Source organism: Lithobates pipiens, unplaced genomic scaffold, assembly GCF_037356315.1.
Source record: "Lithobates pipiens isolate NorthernLeopardFrog02 unplaced genomic scaffold, aLitPip1_a1.2 Scaffold_16, whole genome shotgun sequence".
Classification (NCBI taxonomy): Eukaryota; Metazoa; Chordata; class Amphibia; order Anura; family Ranidae; genus Lithobates; species Lithobates pipiens.
In genome coordinates, this window is record NW_027507748.1 from 102,206,894 (window position 1) to 102,226,313 (window position 19,420).

The 19,420-nt window shown below is 41.5% G+C and overlaps 1 protein-coding gene across 3 annotated transcripts in view; it reads left to right on the forward strand.

Moving 5' to 3' along the window:
• The window catches only part of ARL6 (ARF like GTPase 6), a 108,840-nt gene that overhangs the window by 63,084 nt on the left and 26,336 nt on the right, over positions 1-19,420 (forward strand). For 2 of the 3 annotated variants that reach the window (XM_077480175.1, XM_077480176.1), the window contains exons 6-8: positions 628-757; positions 13,054-13,109; positions 13,326-13,338. In XM_077480175.1, coding sequence (XP_077336301.1) covers positions 628-757; positions 13,054-13,109; positions 13,326-13,338 — 199 coding nt within the window. The remainder of the gene's footprint in view (positions 1-627; positions 758-13,053; positions 13,110-13,325; positions 13,339-19,420) is intronic. The other variant, XM_077480178.1, reaches the window with a different exon arrangement.

The following is a 19,420-nucleotide window of genomic DNA, read 5'->3' on the forward strand; positions in this document are numbered from 1 at the left end:
TTTTAGATTTCAGTTATTTTCAACACAAAACAGAGCTTATGTGCTTAAACACAGTATTTGTAAATCCGACGCACTGTTTAGATGTTAAATTTTAAAAGCAACAGCAAACCTGCTGACCTTACATGGTTGTTAATGTGACAGAACACCTCTGATTTTCACATTTTAACATTTAACATCCGTCTGATTTACAAATACTGTATTAAAGCATATGAGCTCCATTTTGTGTTGAGAACTGCGAAATCTAAAATTCGGTGGGTGTAACAAGATTTGTCTTGTGTGTTTTTTTTGTTTTTTGTTTTCCCGTTTTTTTTTTTTTTTTTTTTTTTTTTCTGATCTGAAAAATGATCTGATCCGAGGAACAATACGACCCGTGAGTTTTATGATCCATTGCACCCCTACCAGGAAGTGTATTATTGGTTGTGCAGTTAAATCTCAATCCTTCATCAGCTTGTTATATTCCCTTTTCTCATCCAAATGCTAAAGCGTACAAAATCATTGACTTCAATGCAGATATCTCCCTGAATTTAAAAAGGGATTTCCACCTTTTGCTATTGCTGGTGAATATCACACAACCTGAAACTGTTCTAATTTTCTTTTATAATAATTTTTTTTTCTCCTGTTCCCCAGACATTAAGCACAGACGGATACCAATTTTGTTTTTTGCTAACAAAATGGACCTGAGAGACTCTCTGTCATCTGTGAAGGTTTCTCAGTTGCTGTGTTTAGAGAACATCAAGGACAAGCCGTGGCATATTTGGTAATGGTTCTATTATTTTGAAGTGCGTGTGTGTGCACAATAAAGATGTTTTGATTGCTAGAAGTGTCTATAACCCAGAATACAGTTCTCCCTGTGCTGCAACTCTAAGCAGAAATGTTTTCTCAATAACTGTACTGCAGCGAGCATCCTTCAGGAGCAAAAAAAAAAAAAAAACCCAAAGTGTAACAGAGCCTTTACATTCTGGTTTAGCCATAGTGCAAGTTTCTGATACATTCTGAAAGATTCTACATCCTTCTGGTCTCAACAGATTAATAGAAAACTGATCTATTTATAAGAATAAGAAAAAATATTGGATCAGTGTCACAAGAATTCACCCAGCTCTCGTAAATTCTGACTGTATTTCCTTAATACGTTGGTTTCCTTTGGTCATCAGGTCCATCTAGTGACCATAATGCAGCATTTTTTATGAAATGACTCAACCAGGAAAAATACTAGATTATGGCAACTAGAAAGAGCTGATGATCATACGAAATCACTTTACTAACCTCCCTGGCGGTAATCCCCAGTGTGGCTCAGGGGTTCATTTTCAGTACCAAAAGCGGTAACCCCCGGCCACACTCGGGGTTACATGGTAGTATCCCTGTATTGTTACTTACCTTGTCCTTACAATCCCCTGATGTCCCCTGGCTAATGCATCCTGGTTCCCTTCCCTCAGAGTGTGGCGATGCGGGGGGGGCTGAGTCGGACAGGAATTTCAAAACACAACATACACACAATACATTGTAATCTGTTAGGAATACATTACTGTATCAAACCATTTCACCTTAGTTTTGTCCCTAGTGCTTTGTCCAGCGCCCTGTCTGCACTTTTACTGTCTGGACACTTGAGAACGTCCAAGGCATCCAAAAAGCATCCCTTTTAGGTCAAAAGCGGTTTTAGACCAGCTATCAAACGGCGATCATGAGGTAGCATCTCTTGCAGTATTGAACGATAGTGATTTGTGGAGAAATTCATCATCAGACACTGAAAGTGACGATTCTGCGACTGAGCTCAGTGATGTGTGAACTTGGTGTTCTATTGACTGTGGTACGGATCAGGCAGCGCCCCAAGATTCCCATTTACTGGAGCATCTGGTATGAAAGTAGACGTTGAACATGACAACCTTGGCATGCTTACAATTATTTCTGACCGATGAGTTAATTGAAAAAATAATTACTGAGACTAACCGGCACAAAGGGCAACAATTGGCTACTATGCATCGGAAGTTTCCAAGAAGCAGAATGTAGAAACCAGTGGAAATTTCTTGGCCTAATACTTCAGGGAGTGGTGGGGAAAATCCTGTAGAACTGATATTGGACAACTAAAAATTACTTGCCACTCCATTCTTTGGCACGGTCATGTCAGAATACAGATTTTCCCTGATAATTAAATATTTACACTTCAAAAACAATGAAGAATTTGAAACTACTCATCCTGCACCAAAACTAAAGAAAATTTGGGAAGCATCTCAAATAATTCTAAAGAATTTCCAATGGAGCAATGTTCCAGAAAGAGATATCAGTATAGATGAAAGTCTAATGACCTACAAGGGAAGGCTCAGCTGGGTACAATACATTGCATCAAAGAGTACGATTTTTGTAAAATCCTACATGCTATGCAATTGGCTACATTTGGTATTTGTTCCTATACATTGGAAAAAGGAACAAAATTCAATCCAAAATACAGCAACTATAGAATGGCAACATCTTCCATTCTTTCACACATTGAGCCATTGCTAAATCGGGGCTATTGCAAAACAACTGACAACTTTTATACGTCTTCTGAACTTTGAGTTTTTTCTGCAAAACAGAACTGATAAATATGGAACCGTTGGGGCAAACTGGTGCGACATGCCACCAATGTTTGGCAATAAGAAGCTGAAGGCTAGAGAAATGGTTGCCTGGCAGATAGGCAAAATTATGGCACTGCGATGACGTGACAAGAAAGATGTGTGCCTAATGATTAAAGTTTATATTACCTCCACTTTTATGGTACGCACGAAAGGTGGGAAAGCCACAAGTGATAGACTACAATAACACCATGGGAGATGTTCAGAGCCGACCAAGCAATGACATTCTACCCAGCAATGAGGAAACCACAAAAGAATTACTACAAGAAGATCTTCAGGCAGCTTCTTGAGCAATGCTTGTGGAATGCCTACATTATGCGCAAAAAAAAACAAAAAAAAAACGACAAGCCTGAGATTGATTCAGTTTGACTTTATTTGGAAAGTTGTCGAATGGATCTTGGTGAACCATCAAACACCATCAATAGCTGTGAATAGAGCTGATTGTTGTGCTGTTGGTTTTGTCAACCCAGAATGCCTGAATGGTCGTCCCTTCATGGACTACATCCCACCAACCGAGAGTCAGTGCCTACAGGATGTGTGTGGCTTGGAAATAAAATTGGAAAGGAAACCAGGTTCCATTGTCCTGATTGTGATGTCGGACTTTGTGCAGTCCCATGTTTAAAATTTTTTGATACCCAGGATGTTTACTAAACAAATATGCAGTGTCTAGTATTACAGTGACTAGTCATATTGCACCCTTGTTTGGACACATTTCAGTGTTTTTGGTTTGATTACATTATTGAATAAAATGTATTTTATATATATTATATTCTAATTTTATGATTTCATGTTTCAAACTTTATCATACTTGGGATATCTACTAGACTCTTGTTTGGACAGGTTTAAGTGGGTTATTCCTAATTACAATATACAGTGGTGTGAAAAAGTGTTTGCCCCCTTCCTCATTTCCTGTTCCTTTGCATGTTTGTCACACTTAAGTGTTTCGGAACATCAAACCAATTTTAAACAATAGCCAAGGACAACACAAGTAAACACAAAATGCAATTTGTAAATGAAGGTGTTTATTATTAAAGGTGAAAAAAAATCCAAACCATCATGGCCCTGTGTGAAAAAGTGATTGCCCCCCTTGTTAAAACATACTATAACTGTGGTTGTCCACACCTGAGTTCAATTTCTCTAGCCACACCCAGGCCTGATTATTGCCACACCTGTTCACAATCAAGGCATCACTTAAATAGGAGCTGCTTGACACAGTAAGGTCCACCAGAAGATCCTTAAAAGCTACACATCATGCCGAGACCCAAAGAAATTCAGGAACAATTGAGAAAGAAAGTAATTGAGATCTATCAGTCTGGAAAGGGTTATAAAGCCATTTCCAAAGCTTTGGGAATCCAGCGAACCACAGTGAGAGCCATTATCCACAAATGGCGAAGACATGGAACAGTGGTGAACCTTCCCAGGAGTGGCCGGCCGCCCAAAATTACCCCAAGAGCGCAGCGACGACTCATCCAAGAGGTCACAAAAGACCCCACAACAATGACCAAGGAACTGCAGGCCTCACTTGCCTCAGTTAAGGTCAGCGTTCATGCCTCCACCATCAGGAAAAGACTGGGCAAAAATGGCCTGCATGGCAGAGTTCCAAGGAAAAAAACACTGCTGAGCAAAAAGAACATCAAAGCTCGTCTCAATTTCTCCACAACACATCTTGATGATCCCCAAGACTTTTGGGACAACATTCTGTGGACCGATGAGACAAAAGTGGAACTCTTTGGAAGGTGTGTGTCCAAGTATATCTGGCGTAGAAGGAACACTGCATTTCATAAAAAGAACATTATACCAACAGTAAAATATGGTGGTGGTAGTGTGATGGTCTGGGGCTGTTTTGCTGCTTCAGGACCTGGAAGACTTGCCGTGATAAAAGGAACTATGAATCCTGCTGTCTACCAAGAGATCCTGAAGGAGAATGTCCGACCATCTGTTCGTGTACTCAAGCTGATACGAACTTGGGTTCTGCAGCAGGACAATGATCCTAAACACAGCAGCAAGTCCACCACCGAATGGCTGAAGAAAAACAAAATGAAGACTTTGGAGTGGCCTAGCCAAAGTCCTGACCTGAATCCTATTGAGATGTTGTGGTATGACCTTAAAAAGGCCGTTCATGCTCGAAAACCCTCTAATGTAACTGAATTAGGACAATTCTGCAAAGATGAGTGGGCCAAAATTCCTCCAGGACGCTGTAAAAGCCTCATTGCACGTTATCGCAAACGCTTGGTTGCAGTTGTTGCTGCTAAGGGTGGCCCAACCAGTTATTAGGTTTAGGGGGCAATCACTTTTTCACACAGGGCCATGATGGTTTGGATTTTTTTTCACCTTTAATAATAAACACCTTCATTTACAAATTGCATTTTGTGTTTACTTGTGTTGTCCTTGACTATTGTTTAAATTGGTTTGATGTTCCGAAACACTTAAGTGTGACAAACATGCAAAGGAACAGGAAATGAGGAAGGGGGCAAACACTTTTTCACACCACTGTAAAACAACAAATTTCCATGCAAAACCGTTTACGGCTTTGACGCTCAAAACTACTGACATAATTGGACCATCAGGGAGGTTAAGCAAATTACAGTTAGAATTTGTGATGGAAGGGCGAATACTTGTGACGTTTATCTCAACAATTTTTTTTATTTTTTTAACCACCAGTTATACTGTGGCAGGTCAGCTCCCCTGGGAGAATGGCCGTCATGGTATGTCGGCTGCTTTAAGAGCTGTAGGGGCAACTCTGGAGGTTGCAATGCCCGCCAGCCACCCGCGATCGCCCCTGACAGAGACAGAACGGAGATCTGTCAATGTAAACAGACAGATCTCTGTTCTGTCAGGGGAGGAGAGACAGATCTGCTGCTCCTAACAATTAGGAACAGCGATGAGTCTCCTTCAGGCAGTCCCATCCTCCCACAGTTAGAACACACATGAGGGAACACATTTAACCCCTTGATTGCCCCTAGTGTTAACCCCTTCCCTGCCAGTGACATTTACACAGTAATCTGTGGCTATTTTTAGCTCTGTTCGCTGTATAAATGTCAATGATCCCAAAAAGTGTCTGATCTGTCTGCCACAATGTCACAGTCCCACTAAAAATTGCTGATCACCGCCATTACTAGTAAAAAAAAAAAAAAAAAATGCCATAAATCTATCCCCTATTTTGTAGACGCTATAACTTTTGCGCAAACCAATAAATATACTCTTATTGTGATATTTTGTGGAAGAAAAAAAATGTAGAAGCATGTATTTCGGCCTAAACCGATGAAGACCTTTTTTTATACATTTCTTTTTTGAATATTTATGATAGCAAACAGTAAAAAAATGTTTTTTATTTTTATTTTTTTCAAAATTGTCGCTCCTTTTTTTTTTTGTTGGTTTATAGTGCAAAAAATAAAATAAAAGCCGCACACGTGATCAAATACCACCAAAAGAAAGTTCTATTTCTGGGGGAAAAAAATACGTTGATTTTATTTGGGTACAGCATTGCACAACCACGCAATTGTCAGTTAAAGCGATGCTGTATCACAAAAAATGGCCTGGTCATTAAGGGGGCAAATCCTTCCAGTCCTTAGGTGTTTAAATACTTCCCACCCGGCCAATGTAGCTCTCTCCTTCTGACTGGACATTCCTAAACGTCCTTCAGAAGGAGGGGGATCGCGTGCCCGCGCAGCGGCACGATCCCGATGCTCTCTGTGATTGGCCCTCCTGATCACATGACGGTCGTGTTCAATCACAGCCGTCATGTGATGTAAACAAACAGCCGGGTTGCTAGGCAATCTGCTCTCCCATCCTCACACGGAAGTCGTTGCTGAGGAGAGGAGAGCGGATCGCTGCAGCCGGCTGGTGATCAGTGAGTATGAGCTGTTGTGTTTTTTGTTTTTTTTTTTACAAATTTTTACTCACTGATCACTAACCTAGTGTAAAACAGTGTAAAAACATGTCACCAAATAATAATAAAAACATATGTCCCACTAAAATCACATGTCCCAATGATTATCTGCACACATGTCCGTGATCACCTGCACACATCTGTACATGTTCATTTGCGTACATATGTCCATGATCACACAAACCAATTATACACTTAACGGAATTTTTTTTTACCAAAAACATGTAGCAGAATACATTTTGGCTTAAATTTATGAAAAAATTCGATTTTATTGGATTTCTTTTAAAATAGAAAGAAGAAAATATTGTGTTTTTTTTATTTTTTTTCCAAATTTCGGCTATTTTTCAGCTTATATCGCAAAAAATAAAAAACTGAGTCGTGAATAAATACCACCAAAATAAAGCTCTATTTGTGCAAACAAAATGATAAAAATGTCATTTGGGAACAGCGTAGCATGACCGCGCAATTGTCATTGAAAGTGCGAGAATGCTGAAAGCTGAAAATTGGGCTGGGAAGGAAAATGCCCTGTATTGTAGTGGTTAAAAAACACCTTTAGGCTTTTTCTTATACTGTAGACACAGTTCAAACTTCACCTGTTTGTGCAGCTTCTGCAGTGCCTTGAAAAATTATTCATACCCCTTGATATTTTCCACATTGTGTCATATTACAACCAAAAAGGTAAATGTATTTTATTGGGATTTTATGTGATAGACCAACACACAGTGGCACATAATTGTGAAGTGGAAGGAAAATTACAAATGGTTTGCAATTTTTTTTACAAATATCTGAAAAGTGTGGTGTGCATTGTATTCAGCCCACTTTACTCTGATACCCCTAACTAAAATCTAGTGGAACCAATTGCCTTCAAATGTCACCTAATTAGTAAATTGAGTCCACCTGTGTGTAAATTTAATCTCCGTATAGTGCAGCTGTTCTGTGAAGCCATCAGAGGTTTGTTAGAAAACCTTAGTAAACAAACCGCATCATAAAGGCCAAGGAACACACCAGCCAGGTATAAAGTTGTGGAGAAGTTTAAAGCAGGGTTAGGTCATAAAAACAAAATAGCCCAAGCTTTGAACATCTTATAGAGCACTGTTTAATTCATCCATAAATGGAAAGAGTATGGCACAATGGCAAACCTACCAAGACGTGGCCGTCCACCAAAGCTGGCAAGCCAGAGAAGGAGAACATTATTCAGAGGAGCAGCCAAGAGGCCCATGGTGACTCTGGAGGAGCTGCGGAGAGCCATAGCTCAGGTGGAAGAATCTGCCCACAGGACAACTATTAGTCGTGCACTCCACAAATCTGGCCTTTATAGAAGAGTGGCAAGAAGAAGACCATTGTTGAAAGAAAGCCATAAGAAGTCCTGTTTGCAGCTTGCGAGAAGCCATGTGGGGAACACAGCAAATGTGGAAGAAGGTGCTCTGGTCAGATGAGACTAACATTTAACTTTTTGGCCTAAAAGCAAAACATTATGTGTGGCAAAAAACGAACACTGCACATCACCCTGAACTCTCCATCCCCACGTGAAATGTAGTGGTGGCAGCATCATGTTGTGGTGATGCTTTTCTACAGCATGGACTGGGAAGCTGGTTAGAGTTGATGGGAAGGTACACACAATCGGACATTCCGAAAACAAAATCCCTGGATTTTTTCAGACGAATGTTGGCTCAAACTTGTCTTGCATACACACGGTCACACAAAGTTGGTCGGAAGTTGCAAACGTCAAGAACGCGGTTACGTACAACATGTACGGCGAGCCGAGAAAAATGATGTTCAGTAGCCAGTGCGGCTCTTCTGCTTGATTCCGGACATGTGTGGAACTTTGAGCGTCGGAACTGTGTACACACGATCTGAATATCCGACAATTTTGTTGTTGGAAAATTTGAGAACCAGATCTCAAATTTTGTGCGATGGAAATTAAGATGGAAACTGTTCGATGGAGCCTATACACGGTCGGAATTTCCGACAAAAAGCTCTCATCTAACCTTTTCTATCTGAAAATCAGACAGTGTGTATGTGGCATTAGAGTCTGCAAAAAACTTGAGACTGGGGCGGAGGTTCACCTTCCAGCAGGACAACAACCCTAAACATACAGCCCGAGCTGGTTTAGATCAAAGCACATTCATGTGTTAGAATGGCCCAGTCAAAGTCCAGACCTAAATCCAATTGAGAATCTGTGGCAAGATTTGAAATTGGTGTTCAGACGCTCTCCATCCAATCTGACAGAGCTTGAGCTATTTTTCAAAGAAGAATGGGCAAAAATGTAACTCTCTAGATGTGCAAACCTGGTAGAGACATCCCCAAAAAGCCTTGCAGCTATAATTGCAGCGAAAGGCGGTTCTACAAATAGACTCAGATATTTATTTGTAAAAAAAAAATTGAAAACCATTTATCATATTCCTTCCATTTCACAGTTATGTGCCACTTTGTGTTGATCTATCACATAAAATCCCAATAAAATTAATTTATGGTTTTGGTTGCAACGTGACAAAATGTGGAAAATCTAAAAGGGTATGAATACTTTTTTTCAAGGCACTGTACTTGCCTTTTTATCATACCTCGATCATGCCTTGTAAGCCATGGTGAAGCTAAAAACACAGATGGACTAAAATTCCCTGCGCCTAGAAAAATAAGTACGGTATTTGGCAATGGGTCTCATTAATTTAACCACTTACAGACCGGACCATTTTGCTGGTCAAAGACCAGACCACTTTTTGCGATTCGGCACTGCGTCGCTTTAACTGACAATTGTGCGACGTGGCTCCCAAACAAAATTGACGTCCTTTTTTTCCCACAAATAGAGCTTTCTTTTGGTGGTATTTGATCACCCCTGCGGTTTTTATTTTTTGCGCTATAAACAAAAATAGAGCGACAATTTTGAAAAAAAGCATTATTTTTTACTTTTTGTTATAATAAATATCCCCCAAAAATATATAAAAAAACATTTTTTTCCCTCAGTTTAGGCCGATACCTATTCTTCTACATATATTTTTGGTAAAAAAAATCGCAATAAGCGATTGATTGGTTTGCGCAAAAGTTATAGCGTTTACAAAATAGGGATAGTTTTATAGCATTTTTATTAATAATTTTACTAGTAATGGCGGCGATCAGCGATTTTTATTGTGACTGTGACATTGTGGGGGACCCATCGGACATTTTTGACACATTTTTGGGACCATTGTCATTTATACAGTAATCACTGCTATATAAATGAAGTGATTCCTGTGTAAATGACACTGGCAGTGAAGGGGTTAACCAGTGGGTGGCAGTGTAGGGGTTAAGTGTTCCTAGGGGTGTGTTATTAACTGTGGGGGGGTTGGGCTTTCATTTAATGAACACTGATCTCTGCTCCAATCACATGGAGCAGAGATCAGCGTCACTAGTTGCTAGGCAGAATGGAGAAATGCTGTTTACACAGCATTTCCTCCATTCAGCCGCCCCGTGAGACGATCGTGGGGATCCCCGTGGCGATCGAGTCCGCGGGTCCCGCAACCGGACTAACGGGGGTCCCGACCAGCGCGGGAGCTGGCAGGGCGGCATTGAATATTGGATGTACCTGTACGCCAATATGCCTGCCCGCGCCATTCTGTCAACGTACATCGTCGTGCGCTGGTCGGGAACCGGTTAACAGGGAATGTTCCAGAGGTGGTATTCTTTGGCTCAACTTTGGCTTTTGTATAAGCAGGGAGGTTTTCCTTGTTATAAGACCAACTAGCAGGGCCCTCTGAGTCTTCCTGTATTGTATTGTAACTGTACTGTCTGCCCTCATGTTGTAAAGTGCTGCACGAACTGTTGGCACTATATAAATCCTGTATAATAGTAATACAACAGGCAGTTTGCCGTACATCTATGGTGATTTATTTATTGATGACTGTTATCACTACATACTTTATGTACAGCTATAGCTATGATTAGATAATACTTTATACCTGTGATCAACTGCTGTTGTCACTGTGAATGCTTGCTATTTAGGAAATCATTGTGTTACTTATCCTAATTAAAGAAAAAAAACACAGTGCTGTAGACCTCAGCACTTAACTTGTTTGCATGTGTATTCTGCTTTTAACAATGTGCCTGCTTTCAAACCCTCCATTTTAAAATCCCCCCCCCTCTCTTGTTCCTGTCTTGGGGTGACTCCCTCTCCTTACAAGGACCCATAGGGAAGATTTAGTAATACTGGTGCACATAAAATCTGGGGCAGCTGTGCATAGTAACCAATCAGCTTCTAACTTCAGCTTGTTCAATTCAGCTTTGGAAATAAAACCGGGAAGTTGGTTATTACGCACAGCTGCACCAAATTCTGTGTGCGCAGGATTCATCAAATCTCCCATGGAATCGCCTTTACCTGGTTACATGGATGTGTCACTTTGTCTACTGCTTCTGGTACCTTCTGCCACTGATTGACAGTGACTGCAGCCTGTGCTGTCCCTGCTGTACTGTACTGTGAAGGGCACAGGGAGCACGTCTCACTTCCCAGTTTTTGGTAAGTGGTGTTAAGGACCTGGAGCTGGTGGCAGTGAGCAAATGTACTGGGTAATGTTACGCCACCTAACATGACCCAGTATACAGTATGTAATAAAAAGAAGAGGATTTAATATCGCTTTAAAGAAACCTAGTGATGATTGCATTTTTATAATCCCTTTTTTGCTGTGTCTTCCAAACAACTTCTTTTTAATGAGCTTTCTAATTATTGGTTTATACAGTTGTCCTCATAGGTTTGCATACCCTGGCAGAATTTGATTTCTTGGCCATTTTTCATAAATGTGAATGATAACAAAAACTTTTGGTTAGTGATGACCCGGATCAAACGTGATTTTGGCCTGATAACATGCACACAAGTTGACACAAAGGCGTTTGAATGGCTATTAAAGGTAACCATCCTCACCTGTGATCTGTTTGCTTGTAATTGATGTGTGTATAAAAGGTCAATGAGTTTCTGGACTCCTGACAGACCCTTGCATCTTTCATCCAGTGCTGACGTTTCTGGATTCTGAGTCATGGGGAAAGCAAAAGAATTGTCAAGAGGATCTGTGGGAAAAAGTGGTTGAACTGTATAAAACAGGAAAGGGATATAAAAAGATATCCAAGGAATTGAGAATGCCAATCAGCAGTGTTCAAACTCTAATCAAGAAGTGGAGAATGAGGGGTTATGTTGAACCTAGGGTTGCACCGATACTAGTATCGGTGCCGATGCTGAGTATTTGCACAAGTATCAATACTCATGCAAATGCACTGATACCTTCAGGCTTGGTTCTTTGAGCTGTCAGTGGGTCTCTCCTGTTGATAGCTGAAGTGTTTAAAGAAGTCTAGTAATTGGAGCTGTCCAAAAAAAAAGTTTTTAAAAAAAATGGTATCAGTGCATCCCTAGTTGAAACCAAACCACGGTCAGGTAGACCAACTAAAATTTCAGCCACAACTGCCAGGAAAATTGTTTGGGATGCAAAGAAAAACACAAATAACTTCAGATGAAATACAGGACTCTCTGAAAACGGCTGTTTCAAAATGCTCAATGGGGCACTTGAAGAAAGATGGGCTGCATGGTTGAGTTTGCAGAAGAAAGCCATTACTATGCAAATGCCACAAAGTATCCACTTACAATATGCCAAACAGCACAGAGACAAGCCTCAAACCTTCTTCCACAAAGTAATTTGGAGTGATGGGACCAAAATTGAGCTTTTTGGCCACAACCATAAACTCTGCATTTGGAGAGGAGTCATCAAGGCCTATGATGAATGGTACACCATTCCTACTGTGACACACGGAGGTGGATGGCTGATATTTTGGGGATGTGTGAGCTACAAATACACAGGAAATTTGGTCAAAATTGATGGCAAGATGAATGCAGTATGTTATCAAAAAATACTGGAGGAACATTTACATTTATCAGCCAGGAAGCTGCGCATGGGACGTACTTGGACATTCCAACATGACTAATCCAAAAGACAAGACCAAGTGGACCTGTTATTGGCTATAGCAGAATAAAGTGAAGGTTCTGGAGTGGCCATCTCAGTCTCCTGACCTCAATATCATTGAGCCACTCTGAGGAGATCTCAAACGTGCAGTTCATGCAAGACAGCCCAAGAATTTACAGGAACTGGAGGCTTTTTTGCCAAGAGAAATGGACAGCTTTACCATCTGAGAAGATAAAGAGCCTCATCCACATATACCACAAAAGACTTCAAGCTGTCATTGATGTTAAAGGGGGCAATACACTGTATTAAGAACTGGGGTATGTAAACTTTTAATCTGAGTCATTTGGCTAGTTTCTGTTTGCCATTATGATTTTAAAAAGAGTAAACACAGTTGATTGATAATAAATGGCTTCAGCCAAACACTAACCATGAGTGAAAGAAAAGTTTTTGTGTTATCATTCATATTCTCTGAAAAATGGCCAAGAAATCATAAATCATTCTGTCAGGGAATGTAAACTTTTGAGCACATCTGTATATTGGTTCCTCTAAATGTCAACGATTTTTTTTTATTTTTCATATAGTGTTCAGTATGATAAATGTCGCTGATCATGCCCTGTACTGACTACCCTCTTCTCTTTATCAGTGCAAGTGACGGACTGAAGGGTGAGGGCCTTCAGGAAGGAGTGGACTGGCTACAAGGTAGGTGATTTTTATTTTTATTTTTTTTTTTTTTTTTTTTTGTTGCACCATAGCTGCTTCACTCTCGGCTTCTCCTTCCCTGTTTCTTGCCCCTTCTTAATCTTTTATTTTTTATTTATATCAGATCTTTCTCTCTTTTTTTTTTTTTTTTTCTCTTGCTCTCTGTGTTCCTCGCCCTTCTTTTATTTTGTTATTTTCTATTTCTTCCGCTATCAGATCAAATCACGCAGTGAGTATAGCTGCATTCATTTGCTTATTTTGTTTTGTTGCTTTCAGTCTTTAGCGCCATACTAGATCTTTTTAAAATTGCTGTTCGTCACTTGGTATCAGGCTGGCCACAAATGTATTGCCCATTTATTTCAAGTTTATTCTTTTTATTACAGTGCTTCTCTGGGGAATGTATTTGTATTAAACCTCTAATACAGATATAAAAACCTGCTGGTTGTGAATGTTACAGTTTTGTCTCTTTCATTAAAATTACAATTTAAGTTATAGATAAAGATGAGAACGGGATCTGCATGTGCAGTGCAGTATATGCTGGTAACATTCCTATGTATAGGTATTTTCTAACACACATCTTGCCTTATGCCCAATGACTCCATTGAGTGACATTAGACAGTCTTTGGTAAGTTTCTTGTGGGTCTGTACACACAGGCATCAAGTCGGGGAGCTCCTAATATGCTGTATAAAATTGATAGTTTGTAATACAGTGTTATTAAAGCATAATTCCTTTATTCTTTTATCGTAAAGATCTGCAATAACATATAATAAAGTCCTTGGTATGTCTAGTGCTCAGTACACACAAGCTTGCAGGAAAGCAATTGCCCATCTTTGTGTGGCATTCAATCAAAGTCAGCGTGGATGGCAGCTTGTGGCTGCATATGACACCGCAAAATCTGTTCATTTTTATAGCCCCCTTCCTTCCCAAGTTGGCCTAACCCAATATTGGTATGGTCAAACAGCAATATGTGCGCAAATCTTTTGCATTTTTATATTTTGTGTACAGAATTTGTAATTATTTTATTATACGCTAATATTTTACATTTGCTGATCTTTTAAGCATTTTCATGTAATCCCACCTGCAGTTAAGACCACATAAACAGACTGGAGTGCCTTCACACTATTTATGTTAATTTCAGTAGTAATGATTACAGATGGATATCTCTCTAGCCGTCTGACAGCTCTTCCCGGTCAATTGCCTGAAGCTGCTGGCTATTTGATTGGCAGAGCTGTGCTGTCAGTTAGTAGACCCAGCTCTGCCTCTGGGCTTGTCAGTCACATCTTCCACTTTGAGGAAAATTACTACAACTCTTAGTGCTGAACACTAAGTATGCCACTAAAGAAAAAAATTTAAATGCATGTATGTAAACTGCCAAAATGTTATCATTCTTTTCACGCACTCTTGTGATCCAGCTAAAGTTAGGTCTTGGACCTGCAGTTATGCAGTACAGCAAGGACTCGGACACCCCCACATCCTGCTGGTTGGACAGCAAGAAGTAACCGAGCACAAGCACATTGATAAGCCATGATTTTGCTCAATCTTTCCCTCCCTCCTGTCAGCATGTTAACTGTATTAAACTGACAGCACTGTGCACTGCAGCACAACCTTGTTGGTGCTAATCCCTCTCCTAGTCTTGCAAGTAAATATCAAGATAAACATATGCACTTGCTATATACCATTTAAAGGAGAAGTGAATCCAAAGCTACTTTGTCTATACTTCTCTTGTAGGTCACAGGAGTGCAGTTCGTTCTGCACTCCTGTGACCTGTTTTCAGCCGACCACCTCCTAAAATCTGCTGTCGGCTGACACCATTCAGCTGGTTCAGGCTTGGGAAAGATCCAGAGCATATAGTCTGGATGCACCCAAATGCCTGGACCGGCACCTGGCTCAGGCTCTTGGTGATCTGCTGAGAGCCTGAGCCAGCTCCTCGTGTCCCCTCCACAGCCCAGAATTCCAGTGAGCACTGCAGGGACAGAGCTAAGAGTCGGTGACTGACAGTCACAGCTCTATGCTCAGAGTGGAGGAGGATAACTGAGCGATCGGCAGTGTTTGATCACTCAGTTCTCGCTGCAGAGCCGGTGGGGGGACAGATGCAGCATTGGTTCAATGCTGGATTCACCTAGTTGAGTAAAATGGTTGGGTTTTTTCCAAGTCCTTACTTACATAGTTGCATAGTAGGTGAGGTTGAAAAAGACACAAGTCCATCAAGTTCAACCTATGTGTGTGATTTATATGTCAGTATTACATTGTATATCCCTGTATGTTGTGATCATTCAGGTGCTTATCTAATGGTTTTTTGAAACTATTGATGCCCCATGCTGAGACCAGCACCTGTGGAAGGGAATTCCACGTCCTTGCCGCTCTTACAGTAAAAAACCCTCTACGTAGTTTAAGATTAAACCTCTTTTCTTCTAATTTTAGTGAGTGGCGACGTGTCTTTTTAAACTCCCTTCCACAAAAAAGTTTTATCCCTATTGTGGGGTCACCAGTATGGTATTTGTACATTGAAATCATATCCCCTCTTAAGCTTCTTTTTTCCAGAGAGAATAAGTTCAGTGCTTTCCTCCTAACTAATATCCTCCAAACCCTTTATCAGCTTTGTTGCCCTTCTTTGTACTCGCTCCATTTCCAGTACATCCTTCATGAGGAACTGGACAGCTGATGCGGCCGGACCAGAGTCTTGTCTTTTAAATGTAAAAATACATTACCGTATTTATCGGCGTATAACACGCGCCGGCGTATAACACGCACCCCAAGTTTAGGAGAGAATTTTAAGGAAAAAAACTTTTAGGAGGGAAGTTTAAGGGAAAAAAAAAACTTACATTTATATGCCCATCAGTGTCATCTGCAGCCTTTTCCACCATTGCAGCCTTTTCCACCATTGCAGCCTTTTCCACCATTGCAGCCTTTTCCACCATTGCAGCCTTTTCCACCATTGCAGCCTTGTCCACCATTGCAGCCTTGTCCACCATTGCAGCCTTGTCCACCATTGCAGCCTTGTCCACCATTGCAGCCTTGTCCACCATTGCAGCCTATTGCAGCCGCGTCCCCCATTGCAGCCGCGTCCCCCATTGCAGCCGCGTCCCCCCATTGCAGCCGCGTCCCCCCATTGCAGCCGCGTCCCCCCATTGCAGCCGCGTCTATTTTATTTTTTAAAAATGGCGCCGCCGAGCTACAGAGCCGGATGTGTATCTCGGCGGCGTGCGGTAGTTCTCGGCGGGCCTCCGGCCGCCTTCGGCTCTTCTCGGGCAGCTTTCGGCTGTTCTGGGAAGCTTTCGAGAACGGCCGAAGGCGGCCGAAAGCTTCCGAGAATGGCTAAAAGCCGCTCAGAATTTCGGGGGATCTGCGTATAACACGCACCCACGATTTTCCCCTGCTTACGGGGAAAAAAGTGCGTGTTATACTCCGATAAATGCGGGTAATTGATTTTGCCAATGAGAAGGCAAAAGCAGCTTGATGAGGCTCCTAAGCACAAGCAGAATACATCTGAAAGCACACTGCGTTTGCCTATCTATGCATGCTATAAAGTGTGATCTCTTTTTTTTAAATGTTTCTATCATGTGATTTGAGTACTGCCATATTGTCTCTTCTCCCGGCCAGGGCTGCAAGGTGGCGCCATCTGTCAATTAGTGGGATTCCCATTTGATATCCTGTCCCTGTATATTGCCACTTGGGGATTACTGATTATGTCCCCGCACATGCTAGACCGTGGCTTCTTTGCAGCGAGCTGTCAGGAAAGATTGTGTGGGATCACAGCATGTCATAGGACCAAGGGCCAGAATACGGAGCTTTCCAAATTGAAAAAGGAAAGTCTCAGGCAGTACAGGAAATACTTCTCAACCTATTCCTGTGTTGGGACTTACATTGCTGGTGTAAGAGAAATGTTACACTAGCAGTATTTATATATCACAGGCATGCAGGGGAATATGACTAGCCATAGGAATGAATGGGGCTGAGGTACGTGTGCGCACTACTAATAGGAGCTTGCGGGGATGATTTTGCTAGAAAGGCTGTGTGGAGCTGGGCAGGACCACACAGTGAAGTTCACTGAAATGGGGAGAAAGGTGAACTCCAGCCAGGAGCATTATAATTATACCAGTATTATGGCGCTCATAAAAACACCCACCCGCCTATCACTATTTTTCAAGAATTTGAAAAACACTTAATATAAACACAGTATTTAAAAAAATAATATTTAAAAGGCAAATAATAATGCTGCAAGTAATAATGCTGTAGGTACAATCAGCACAAAAGAGGGAATGGAGTGGGACGGGGGGAATGGGAGTGAAGGGGGCGGAAATAAAGGACCCCTTCCTTAACAAAGTCTATGATCTGACAAGGAGGGGGTTAATCTCTCTCTGGGGGGTAAAACTACAGTCCAAAAACAGCAGCCATCCAGCAGTGCTGTTCCCAATTGACACTGTAAAGGCAAGAGAGAGAGGCGCCTCTGGGTGTAGACTGTAAAATTCCTATTTAATGCACATGTGGTTAAAAACACTCACATTATGTAGTAAGTTAACAGGCAATGTATAGATTCCAAACCGGAGGGAGAAGAACCTCAATGTGTCATCTGTGACGTCATCTCCCGTCGCCCGGAGTTCCTCGTGCGTTCCACGCCTCGGACGAACGCGCGCTGTTTTACATCGGCCACCTCTGCGGCTATGGAATGCTCTACCAATCAACATCCGCCTGGAAGAAAATCACCTGGCTTTTTAGGAAAAAACTCAAGACCTTCCTCTTTTAGCAGACGATCAAAGCTCGCCACAGCGCCTAGAGGCGATTCAGTTCGCATTGTGCGCTATACAAGTATTTCATTCATTCATTCATTCATATCCAACACAGCCCCCAGGAGCGGACACACGCCGACAGGACTCCCCAGCGCAAGGGATACAGATGACACATTGAGGTTCTTCTCCCTCCGGTTTGGAATCTATACATTGCCTGTTAACTTACTACATAATGTGAGTGTTTTTAACCACATGTGCATTAAATAATAATTTTACAGTCTACACCCAGAGGCGCCTCTTTCTCTTGTCTTTATATTATAATTATACCAGTGCTTCCTTGTCTAAAAAAAAACGCTGGTCGTTTTTTCATACTTTAATTCCCCATTCAACATGCTCCTGGTTTTCTCTGTTTTATAGTTTATATGACTGCACACCACTCTTTAATCCTTATGAAGAGATGGCTCCTGGTCACATAACCTCCTTCCTGCAATTTATAACCTGTGATCAGTCCACATGTTATTGAATTCCTGTGGTATCATGGGAAATGTATTTCAGCTTGCAGCATTGTTAAACACGTAACACGTGCCGCATTTCCAGATCCTTCCCCAGGGGCCAGGAAAATGATTCATTATGATAAAAGCAGATGACCTCACACAGCCTGAAATTAGCACTTCTTCAAAAACGAAGGTGTTTTTATTGTAGATGGGAACGACCGACAAGGGCCTGTCTTATGCCTAGTACACACGGGCTGAATGTCGGGAGATGACAGTCGGTTCAATCAAAACCGGCCGACATTCGGCCCTTGTGTATGTCAGCCAGTTTAACAGAAGCCGGCAATTTGGCATTTGGCTGGCTTCTGTCGGACAAGCATGCTGGAAAACCAGCAGCCGATTGGCTGAGAATGCTGACCGGAGTGTTCTGAGGGAGGGGGGGTGGGGGGGTCTGTCGGGAGGGCGTCCCCCTGTCAGAACACAACGGCTCAGCAGGGAAGATCGCTGTACTAATGTTTGCTTGTTAGTGCAGGGGCTCCGACCGATGCTGTCCAGTTTTTTTTCTTTTTCGTTTAACCCGCTGAGAAAAGACTATTGGTGTATTTCAGGCTTTAGAGTTCAACTTTTTTTTTTTTTTGTGTGGGTGGGGTGATAAAACTCCTATTTTTATTATAATACCCTTTTACCACTTCTAGCCAGTATATTTCCAAAATTCCTATGTCAAGCTAATCCTAAATAACAGACGACAATAGCTATATATTATCTGCCCTATGTTCAAAAATTTAAATTTTGCTTGAGTTCAACTTTAATATAGCAGGCTGCATCCAGGAAAAATAGGCAATTAAGAATAGCACAAGATCACCATAATGTAGGCATCTCCATGGAAGCACTGATGCTACAGTGATCTCCCATAGCTTCTGGTCCCATGCTGAGTGGCTGTCATGCTGTTCACTATACTGAGAGTCGCTCACTCAGCAGTGCTTACTACAGCGATTTCCAGCTTTAACAGATATGTAACTATATAAAAAATACCATACCTGAAATTCAGCTTTAACCACCTCAATACAGTGCAGTTACACCCCCTTCCTGACC